The following is a 12,314-nucleotide window of genomic DNA, read 5'->3' as shown; positions in this document are numbered from 1 at the left end:
GTGAACGGTTCAGTTAAATCAAAATAAGGGCAAAGATTTCAGAGATGTGGAAATCAACTGGAAATGTCAGAGCATATATGCAAACTAATTGTAATGTAATTTTTAAACTATAAGAAGTTACTTAATATTTGAGCATCAACAGCCAGCGACATAGGACAGTGACTAAGTCTCAGAACTCATGTCTGATGCAATATTTCGGGCTATGTTGTGTCTTCCAAAGGCACAGACACATAAGGTCGGGGGAAAGAGGGGCAGAGATTGAGCTTTATATATATTTTTCCCCCTACCCCACCAGCTTTTCACATTAGAAATTCAGGTATTGCCTACCCCTGTTTTTTCTATAAGACACTATGGTCAACTGGAGAAGTTGTAAGTTTATGACCTCAGAAATCTGAAGCAAGTAAAGCCTGATTTAACTAAGGGAGGAAATTATTCTTATTCATGCTGTTTACAACTTTTTCACTTTGCTAATGCCTACTTAACTCCAACACCCACGAAAATTTTTGGGAGAAAAGATGTTTTTTGTTAAAAATTCAACAAAACAGAAATTAGAAAGAAACGTTTCAAGTATCTCCATTAATCTTCATGGTGGAATTTCACTGAACAATATGTGACTATGTGATGTCTCTGCTTATGTAGTCTTAAACTGCCATGACTTTTTTTTGCCACTTTATCACACTACAACTACATACAAACTTTTAAGTTGCCCCAAATAACTAAATAAAGTTTCTTATGTATTCACAGTACTGCCCAGGTTTTCCCTCCATCAAGCACAGAGTAATAGAAGGAAGAATACTGAGGTGACAATCTCATTATCAACGAAGCAAAAATGGAAAATTGTAAGGGTGATTTTCTTTTGCACTACTGCATTCTGAAGAGCTTTCTCCCACTAAATATCAGCATTCCAGATTATTTTTCCCAGATCTGTTAACAAAACTTGAATTTATCCTGGGACATGTAACTTCAATCCTTTCCATATTTCTAAGGTTGCATCTATTTTCTTGGTAGTACCATGATGCCAGCACCCACACCCATCTGGCATGCATCTCAGACGGCTGTAATAGTAACAAGTATTGATACCATGGTGGTCAGAAAGCATGTCCCCACCACCCTCAGGGACACACACATCCTTTCCATGATAATATCAATAGAGTTCCCACCACCTCCATTTTTGAGTGGAAGGGACATTCCCCAGTCTCTGCTTTCAAGTTGACATCCCCTCCCAAAGCTCCCTGCTGGGTCCATTCTAGTGAGGGGAAACAGAAAAGGAAAGATACATTCTTCTCATTCCCTTCCCAATATCACTGAGCAAAGACTTTGTCTGTTACATTAAAAGAATAATAAATCAAGTTTTTCCGCAAGTGGGGCTCAGACACATCATCTAGAAATAAAACATGCCTTCTCTGAATGATAATCACCAGCACTACTGAGGCTTTTCATAATCCTATCCTTCTCGACAGCCTAATATGGAGAGGGACAGCAAGGAGAAGCCATGACTCTAATGTGAGTACTTTTATTATTATTAATCTGTATTGAGGTAACATTAAAGGGTCCAATGAAGACCGTGGCTCAATCATTGTGATAGGTTTTGTACAAACCCCACAGGAAACACAATTCTTGCCTAGAGGAGTTTATAATCTAATTTGAAACACGGCACAACAAGTGAGTTTAACAAAAAACAGGTGGGAAGGGGGTGGGGGGAAGACAGAGGTAACAGTAATAAAATTATGCGGTTTCAGCAGTTCGGATGGTGAGTAAAGATCATATTTAGGAAATGTATAGGAAGGAGTGGCAGGATTTAGACATCACCTGGATGTGCATGTTTAGAGGAAAGGTGAAGCAAGTTGTCACACAGATTACATGCCTGAACGAAAGGGAAGATCATGGTGTCATCAACCATGAAGGTAAGTATCACAGTAAGGACATGTATACTTGATATTTGAGGTAGGGAGATTGCATACCTAATTTCTGTGATTGCAGCATTCAGTGCTGGTAATCATAACTAAGGGTCATGTGTGGAATTCCAGTACAGGGTGCTCATATCAAAATATTACCATGTAAATAGTTACTTCATATTTCTAATGTTTCAATATCCTTTTGACTTACTTCTCTGTCCTAAATGTTGTTTGCAACATCAACCAATTCAGTATCATGCTGTTTATTCTCTCTTCAAGAGCCTAAATGACAATGTTAACTATAAGATCCATGTAGTATTCAGTTAGACACCATTCCCGTCTAGAGCTGTTCAGAAAATATATAAAATCAATATAAAATCTGTAGGAGGGAAAACCATTTTTTTGGTGTGAAAAATATCAATTTCGACAAAATTTTGTTTAGGGAAAAAAGGTGGAAAAAAGTGTCCCTTGCAGTTATAGTGAGGGAATGTCTTAAAATCTAAAGTTTATTAAATATGTCAAGATATTATTATAATTCTCTTATAAGACATGTATAATTATATCAGAAATCCCATGGGTATTCCATCCAAAAAAGCTATTAAATAATTCAGGAAAATCATTAACTCTAAGCACAATGATATCCTACAGCAAAAGGCTAACCAGAGATAAGAAGTCTGTTGTATAATTGGTCTTTTCATTTCCAATTTTAATTCTTATGGTTTCACTTCAGATAAGTACTATATATTCTGTGGGTCATTAGTTTGATTGTTTGTAAAGCTACCATTTGGGAGAAAAATAAATGAAGATGTTGGCATTGTTGGTCATGTACAATTTTATGATATAATTTTATGGTACATAAGTTTTTGAATAAAAGTTGTTATTCTGCCAAAATGACAGAGGCATATTAATTATTTCATTTTCTGTTACTAAGAAAATGTGCCATGTTAAAAAAGAAATCAGCAGTATTTCTCTGGAAAAATTGTTCAAGTTCAGTTGTTTTAATTTTCCTCTGCCACACACGTTCCCTCTGCAAAAAATATAAGGTGACAAAGCCTTGGAGTTGGGAGCTGGCAGAGTAGCTGGAGGGAAACTGAGACTCGGAGTTGGGGTGGGGATAGGACAGGCATTAGAACTGGCTGGGCAAGGGCATTAGGACTGGAAATGGAGAAAGGAGCAGAATGGGACAAAGAACCTGGAGAGAAATGGGGGTGGGGACAGGGAGCTAGTAAGTGTGGGGAGACAGAGATTCGATGAGGACCTGGGGTGTTGGAGACTGCAGGGCAAGAAGACTGGAACAGAGAACCAGTGGAACTGGGAGAAGGAGATGAGGGTGAAGTGGGGGAGAGATCTGAGGATGGGCAGAGTGCATGGGAAGAACTGGACTGGCTGGGCGAAGAGACTGGGACGAGGAGCCAGGGAAGGGTGAGAGACACATCAAGCTTGGACGAGGAGACAGGGAAGAAGATTGGGACAGGGAATGTGGACTGGGGGAAGTGGAGGCCAGGATAGGAAAGAGAGAGATTGGATGAGGAACTGGGGGAAGGGAGGAACAGGGAATTGCTGGGCAAGGAGACAGAACTGGGATATGGGATGAGAAGCCTGAGGAGTGGAGATTGGGAATGATTTTGCGATAATTGGGCCTACAAATTTACCCTAGTTATGACTTCAACTGTAAAAACTGTGAAAGTTAATAAATAATAAAGTTAATAATAATGACATTTCACAATAACCTATAACAACAAATGCTGATGTGAAAAGGTACAAAAGCAAGACAGAAAAATTGAATTAGTCCAAACAAAAAGGCCTCCTGATATAATTCAAAGACTGTGTTAAGATCATGCTTGGTAAACAAGAAAAGCGTGGAACCAGAAATCAGTGAACCAAAACTTGTGTGTCGGAGAGTAAGCCTAAATAGTGGACAAAATAATGGGGATGAGCTATTCCACCCACTATTCCCTTTGTGGGTCCTTAAAGAAAGAGACTTTGCTCCAGTAGCCAGTTTTTCTCTCAAGCTTCATCATCATGGCTGCCAACCCATACATCTCCTGGTACCCTGGGCCTTGTGCATCCTGATTCTAAGAAATGTCCTGACCAGACTGGGCCAGAGAGAGGGACTTAGGTGACATCACTACTTCTACTGGCTCCAGATGAATCCCAAACACCATCTGGGATGAAACAGGATTGGACTTTACCAACAACAGCAACAACAGCTCCAGCCCATCTCAACTAACTTATTTTCTCTTCCCCAAAAGGACAGTTATTACCAACTCAGATACCATCTAAGAGTCTATCAAACAAGAGGTTTTTCCTTCTAAAAGCTCTCTCCAGCTAAAGGGAAAAGGAACAAGGGATGCTGTTAAAATGAAAGCCTTATTTAATACTTTACATTTCAAATGTGTTGTTTTTCCTTCTTTTCTTTATCTTTAATAACGAGCTAAAAGGATTTTTAGTTGTGTGTTTGCCATGGTACTAAGTAGGCTGAGGTCTCTGTATACCAAACCCCGACCTTGTTTAACACTGTTTACTGTTGGACTGTGACCGGGTTACATTAACACCTTTGGTCCATTTATTCCATCTAAATTAATACAGCAATGGGCTAGGTGAGGAGGATGTGACTGGGATAAGAAGCCAGTGTGGAGAAGAGACAGAATGGATGCTGAGACAGGTTGGAGGGAACAAGGCAGAAGGGGTAAACCTGGGGGTGGAGGGGGGAGGGGGGCAGAAGAGTCTGTGCCCACTAGAGAACTCTGCTCACCAGAGCCTGAAATGGAAAGAAAAGTTATTTACCCTACAGTAACTGTAGTTCTTTGTGATGTTGTCAATGTAGAACCCACCATACGTAGGCATGTTTCATGCATGAGATCAAAGCCTATTGATAGCACTGTCTGTCAGAACCGCGCATGTGCCTTGTGCCTCCTCATGCTCCCTTATGAGGGCATAAAGTGAAGAGTAGCTATGACCCTCTCTCAGTTCCCTCATAATTCAAACCCTGTGTTGCTGAGGATTCTAAACAGCAGGGATATAGCATGGTTCATGGGAGCCACACTGACTACAACATCTTGAAGAACCACAGTTACTGTAGATAAGTAACCATTCTTTCATCTTTAAGAATGTGTCACTGTGGAACCCACTATAAGGGACTGGCAAGCAGTATCACCTCAGAATGCCGGGAATGAGGAACTTTAGTTGCATTAGTGAAATAAAGACTGAAGTATTGCTTTCCAGAACTTGGCATCAGATCTAGCCACCATGTCAAGTGCGTAATTTTTGACAAAAGTTTCCACTTTGCTGCTTTGCAGATCTGAGATATTGGCATTTTTCTGAAGCAGACCAAAGATGCTGCATGTACTATGGATGAGTGTGCCTTGACTGATAACAGCTGGAGATACATTATCTAATCCACTTAGGCTACATCTACACTACAGGGGGGGGTCGATTTAAGATACGCAAATTCAGCTACGCGAATAGCGTAGCTGAATTCGACGTATCGCAGCCGACTTACCCCGCTGTGAGGACGGCGGCAAAATCGACCTCCGCGGCTTCCCGTCGACGGCTCTTACTCCCACCTTCGCTGGTGGAGTAAGAGCGTCGATTCGGGGATCGATTGTCGCGTCCTGACGGGACGCGATAAATCGATCCCCGAGAGGTCGATTTCTACCGGCCGATTCAGGCGGGTAGTGTAGACCAGGCCTTAGAGATTCTCTGTGATAGAATAGCTGACCCTTTGACAAACTGGATTTAGCCATAAAAAGATGAGGAGACGATCTAAAAGGTTTGGTCTTATCAAGGTATAGAACCAGGTTGTGGAAACATCCAAACTAGGCAGCCTTTTCTCTCATGGTGTCTTGTGTGGCTTTGGGGAAAAGACCAGTAGGTTAAATCAACTGATTCAGGTGAAACTTTGAGACCAATGTAGGGATGAACTTAGGGTGCGGTCTCAGAACCATCTTGTCCCTGTGAAAGGATATGTAAGGAGGTACAGCCATAAGGGCACGGAGCTCGTTGATCATTCAGGTCAAGGTAATAAAAGGCTGCCATGAGAGTAAAGTGATGTACTGAACAATCCAATAGTGGCTTGAACAGAGGCCTATAAGTTTTAGGAGGACAATGCTGAGATCCCACATAGGAGTCTGGTCTCTAACAGGTGGATAAGTATGCAGGAGGCCCTTGAAGAATCTCAACACCATTGGATGGGAGAAGACCAAGTACGATTGTATCAGAGCGTTACAAGCTGATATTGCTGGAAAGTTGGACTTTGACAGACCTAAAGGCCAGTCTGGCATGTTTCAAGTGTAGCATGTATTTGAGGATGTCTGCTATCAGGGCCTCTACTGTTTTCATATTATATTGGATTGCCCACAGGGAGAACCGCTTCCACTTGCAGGAGTAGGTATTCCTAGTAGATGGCTTCCTGTTCTATATGAGAATTTGTGCAACCTGTTGAGAACAGTACCTGTCAGCATTGCTCAAGCAGCCAATATCCAAGGCATCAGGTGAAATGACTGCAGGTCTGGGTGCAATATCTGACATAGTTCTGAGATATCATGTCCAGGAAGATCAGGAGACGGGGGGAATCCAAATGGATATTTGCAAGAGGTCTGAGAGCCAAAACTGCCTTGGTCAATAGGGAGCTATTAGAATCAATGTGGTCCTGTCCCATCTGACTTTGGATATTACCCTGGGTTTGAGGTAATCGGGAGAAAGGCATATAGGAGGCCTGGAGATCACTGTAGCAGGAAGGAGTCTGGTAAGTGACTTAAGCTCATGCCCCCTCTACAGCAGATGTTTAGGCACTTAGTGTTGTCCTCTGCATCAAAAAGTTCTATTGTGGGAGCCTTCCCTGGCAAAATATTGGCTCTATGCTGGATGTCTGCAGAGACCACTCATAGGTTAAGAAATCTGCCAAGTCATCGCTGGTTCTGGAAGGTGAAGAGCCAGCGGAGTTACCCTGCAGTGAAGGCACCAGATCCATGGCCTGATGGCTTCCTGGCAGAGAGAGAACGACTGAGAGCCCCTTGCTTGCTTATACAGTGCCTTGTGGATGTGTTGTCCATCAAGATCTGGACCTTGCAGTTCTGCAGAACAATGCTACACAGGCCAACTGGATGTCCCTGAGATCTAGGATGTTTGTATGCAGCTCCAGCTCATCCTGGGACAGGGCCCCTTGCATCTGCAATTGGTTCAGGCAGGCACTTATGAGTCATTGCTGGGGAGGGGACAGAAGGGAACCCCATGTCAGACTTTCTCTGAGTCTAGCCATTGAGCCAATTCTGGTAGGACTTGGGGTGGGACTGCGACTCTCTTGGTCATGTGATGCTTGAAAGGGGAGTACACCAACCTCAGCCATAGTTGTAATGGCTGCAGGTGAAATCTGGCACGCAGCATCATGTACCTGCAAGCTGACATGTGACATAGCAAAAGACATTCATAGATTCCAATGCCAGAAGGTACCATTGTGGTCCTCTAGTCTGACCTCTTGTACATCATTATTGTCAGATTCGATTTTAGATCCTTCATCATTGACTGGAGAGATCAGAACCTGTGCTCTGGTAAAAAAAGTTCTCACCAATGAGAGTCGATCACAGCTCCTATTAACACCATCATCTGTGATGGTGTAAGAGACAATTTCTCATAGTTCACAAGGAGTCCTAGTTGAGAGAAAAGGGAGAGGATATAATCCAGGGCTGCAGTGGTCTCCTGCTGGGACCTGCCCCTGATCAGCCAGTCATTGAGATATGTGTAGATGTGGGTTCCCTTTCGCCTTAAAAGCTCCTACTGCCAGGCATTTTGTGAATCCTCTCAGCGGTGTGGAGAGTCCAAAGGGTGGAACCGTGTATTGATAATAGTTGGGCCTCACTGTGAATCTTAGATATTACCTGTGGGCTGGATAGATAGCTATATGGAACTATGCATCCTGCAAGTCAAGAGCCATGAACCAGTTTTGAGCTTGGAGAGAGAGAGAATGATGGAGGCAAGCATTACCATCTTGACCCGAGACTGTGTATATATGATGTGCCAAGATATAGAGTTCTTTTAATACTGGGGTGTGAACCAGTACCAGTAGGTGCCTTTGTACCAATGATGCTAATGGTTCTTCCAGAGACACATCTTCAGCTGTAGGCGTCAATGCCGCGGAGAGTGTTGCCAAAGCCAGAGTTGGTACCAGAGATCTTTGTGCCACAGGATGCTCCATATCACCAGCCCTTGAGGCCAGGTGGGACTTGGTGGATTTCTCTCTGGAAGCTTTACAGTATCTTGTGGGAAGACACGGAGCTACTCCTGGATTCTAATTCTGTGTTTGGAATGCTCCCTTTTGGTGCCAGACATTGATACCAGAGGTGTCAGCTTTAGTACTGATGATGTCTGCAGTGACAATGGAGTTTGCTTCCGTGCCAGAGGTGTCGGTGCCAGATCTTTTTGCAGTCCCATCTTCTCTGTGTTGATCTTAGGCATTTGCTAAACAGGGCACTGAATGAATCTGGCTTGTCTGCTACTAGCATTCTCATGCCCTCTCCTCAGGATCTGAACAGACCTAGTTTGCTCCAGGAGATAAGCTTCAACCATGCATTCTGTGACTTACCTGCTCTGTAGAGAATGATAGGCACATCAAACATCTTTCAATGGAATTAATCTATTACAGGATGGACAGGCCTTGAAGACTGCAGGTTTGGGATCTGCCATGTTGAGTGTCCTGTAGGAAGGGTCTGTACAGAAGGGGTGGACAGGAGGGTCTGACCATCAATATTCACTCAATATAGATTGATATAGTTTACAATGGTCATATATCAGTGAATCAGAAGATTTCTGAAGGTTTTTGCAGGTTTTGAAAAGATTTAGCTGAAGCTAAGAATTAGTGGGTTGGAAACTTGACAGGTTCCATCTCACTGAAATGGGCATTAATAGAAAACTAAGGGAGGGTCTTGGTCGCTTCACTCTTTATGCCCTCATGCGGGAGCACAAGGAGGCACAGAATGCCTGTGCGGACATTGCTGTTCAAAAGACCTCTATCTGGCACTCCTGAGGTGCATACCCACCTAGAGTGGTTTCCGTACTGACACATACATACTCAAAAAACAACCCAAGATTCCTGAGCCATTCTTCTGTGAAACCACTGACAAATGACGAAGTGTCCCATCTCCCTCTAGAGCTGTTCCATCGTAGATGATGACAACCTACTATTGCTATAGTTACTCTGAGTTCAAGTGGCAGAGATCTGTATGGTGGATCTAAAGATTCCAACCCCACTGATGACCCATGTGGGTGTCAATATGATGCCACATGATGGCCTTTTTTTAAGTTTGCTTGTTTAAAAACCTAAGAAATTATACAAAAAAACTACATTAAAAGAACATTATTAAGGTTGCAAAGTCAAGCACTCATATAATAGGAAGTGACAGAATTATGGTTGATTGTGCAACTTTGAAAATTTCCTGGTTTGGGGAGCTGCATCCTCTGGGTCATCCATTATCTTCGTGATTCAGAATGGCATCTTCCTATTTGATTATTGTCCTGTATTTAAGAGACCTCTAACTTGATGATTTATGCTTCTTTGTAACTATATGTGATTACAATATCTTTAATCAACACTAGCTTGTTTGGAAGTCTAATCTGCTTAATTCACTGTATGTTGCAAGGAAAAAAACACCCCGTTTTAGATAATTTCTATTACTTACGTATGCATCTTGAAAGAGTAGGGTCTGGCACAAATCCCATTTTGCAGGTACATCTATAGCTGCCCATGGTATTCAAACACTCACCATTAGGGCATACCCCTTGCAGCTGGCATTCATTAATATCTGTAAGGAAACAAAAATATTTATCAGTGGGAGAATGGAAATAACTGACATTAATATTAATCAGTTTTGTCTTCATTTAGGAGTTATTCTGCTGTTTTATCTGCAAGACACGTTTATTCTGCAGCATACACTACACTGGATCAAACTGTGTAGTTACATGTTGGTTAGAGTAATTTTTCTATTACTAGCAACATTTGACTTAGCATCTTTTATAGAATCACTGGTAACACAAGAGAAGAAAAAATTATGTCCATGTCATTTTTCAAGTACTCACTCTGAACTTAAAAATGAGATTGCTTCCCCATGTTATGAACCCTCATATTTACTTTCAATGCACATTGATAAAATCAAATTTTACTTGCAAGAAAACTTGTGGTTAACAAATTTAAAACTTACCCTAATCTGGTGCTCACTTTTTAAATGTTTGTTCTTTATAGATGTTTACAAGATAAGTACAGTTAAAAGAAATCTTCAAACGTATACTGTTACAGCTAGGAAGTCTGTGAACAGTTTTATCCCCCTCCAAATAAGTCAATTTATACATTTTCATTCATGGAAAACCAACCCACTATCACCAAAAAGATGGAAAATATCTCAGAGAGAAATCTCTGTATGCTTCTTTATTTTGTTTGCCCCATTTCCTGAACTTACACAGCAAGCTGTGACGTACCCATTTAAGTATAGTGAAACCAGTCTTGAGTGACCATTAGAAAACTAGAAAAAAACCAGCTGCTTAATAAAGGTGGCATTTAATAAAGTTGGAGTAAAACAATGCTCAATGCATTTGGTGATAATATGGGACAGTAACTTTTTAGAAAAGGTTGCCTACCAAAGGTGGTCTCTAACACAGGTTTCACTGTATTATTGATGTTAATGACTGGGGGGTAAGGGGCTTAGGTTTCCTCTAAAATTCAGATATACCAACGTTTTCTTCAAAATCATCCAGCCTGTACTCTGTTCCATAAATTATTCTTTTGTAGGATGCTGTCATAACCATATCTCTAATAAAACTCTTCCCAGATGAACCATCCTTTCTCTTCAAGTATCTAAAAATACCTCTCAGCAATCAATAAACAAATAGAGACATCCAGTTCCCTTGTACCAATGGAATTCCATTAAATGTAGGCATTTCTGCTAAGATACATGTAGTATATAAATGCTGATATTGGCTGCTTCTCCCTTCATTTGAAACTGAGGTCAGTGACACCAGCATTCCTTCTGTTTAATTTGCTTTTTATTTTTAATTTTAACTTTAATGTGCATGTTCTGATGCATCAGCATAACTCAGTTCTTGTATGTTTTTCATGTCTCTCTTCCAGCTCTTTTGTTTCTGGCTAAGCTCATCAGAGAAACATTGTGTTGATATACGGTACTGCATTACAGAGTTCTATCTAGGGATTCAACAGGAACCATCTGATAACAAATCTTAAATGTTTTAAAAGAAACTGATGGACATGTTAGAATGATTTTTACTTATGAACTTTGGGCAAAAGTCCTTGCAAGGTTTCCTATTCACTGCATATTAATTCACCCCGTGGTAAACGGCCACCTACCTAAAACATTTCCGGCCACCCGCAGACCTGTCCAGCTGTGTAAATTGCACTGAAATCAACCTGTTAAGGCAGCCAGAAAAGGAATCTGGCTCAAGATTAAGTGCTTCTTTTTTTTTAAATCAAGAATGTTACTTAAAAATGACTAAACTTATAAATTGTGTTTATTTGCTCTTCCCCTCCTCTTTTTTTAAATTAAAAATTAGAGAAATGTATATTTGAAAATTGTCTGAATGGTCTTTTTATCATCCAGAATTATAAATAAGCTAATGTTTGTGAAGTGATTTGAAGTGTAAAACACTACATAAATGCTAAGTATTATAATTTTGTTAAACAGCCAGATTATAACCTCCACAAAATTTGGCGTCCTAGTGGCCAATAGGAACACTGTAATTTGCTCCAAGAAAACTCTAAAAATCAGAATAGACTTAAAAGGATACTTTTCAGTGAACAAAATTCAGCTGAACAAGCTGTCTGCCATAACACTTACTTTCAACATTTTCATCTGGATTTTAATTCTGACCAATTCTTATAAACTCCACAGAATCCCTTGTGGAAGGAGAATGAGACAGAGGCCCGGAGATGGAAACCAAAATGGAAGGACTTCTGCTGCTTGCATAGCAAAAAGGAAGAATAAAAAAGGGTGATGGAGTTAGGAGGAGGTCAAAATCTTCAGTGGGCCCATCCTTCTGCTAAGGAAATATCTTCTGGAGTTTTGTATTATCCATTGTAAAAAAAACTATAGATAACTTGATTTAATCAGGTTTTATGGAGTCCACCTCAATTTTCTCTTTTCACAGAAAGTAGAGTCAGAAACATAGTAGACCCTCATTAATTTGCACTAATGCTGGGGCCCAAATTGTGAAAAGTCTTTGCGTGGCTGTACAGGGTGGAGAGTCAATCAAGGAGCTTCCCACCCCGCGCCCCAACACCTTGTATGGCTGTGCAGGAACCATTCATAACAGCAGCCTCTGAGCTCCAGGGAGATCACGGATTGCTCATTCATTGCTTCTTCCCTCATACAGGGACCAGGATGAGGGAAAAAGAGCAGAGAAGAAACTGGATTACTGCTG

At 41.2% G+C, this 12,314-nt stretch overlaps 1 protein-coding gene across 1 annotated transcript in view; it reads right to left on the bottom strand.

The window, feature by feature from the left end:
- Positions 1–12,314, bottom strand: part of LTBP1 (latent transforming growth factor beta binding protein 1) — a 320,752-nt gene that overhangs the window by 119,410 nt on the left and 189,028 nt on the right. Inside the window, 1 exon segment of the mRNA XM_065401641.1 lies at positions 9,569–9,691. Within this exon segment, the coding sequence (XP_065257713.1) occupies positions 9,569–9,691 (123 nt within the window).

The sequence above is a fragment of the Emys orbicularis genome, chromosome 3 (assembly GCF_028017835.1).
Source record: "Emys orbicularis isolate rEmyOrb1 chromosome 3, rEmyOrb1.hap1, whole genome shotgun sequence".
NCBI classification, from domain to species: Eukaryota; Metazoa; Chordata; order Testudines; family Emydidae; genus Emys; species Emys orbicularis.
The sequence above is the reverse complement of the archived record's forward strand: the minus strand, read 5'-3'. Positions and strand labels throughout refer to the sequence as shown.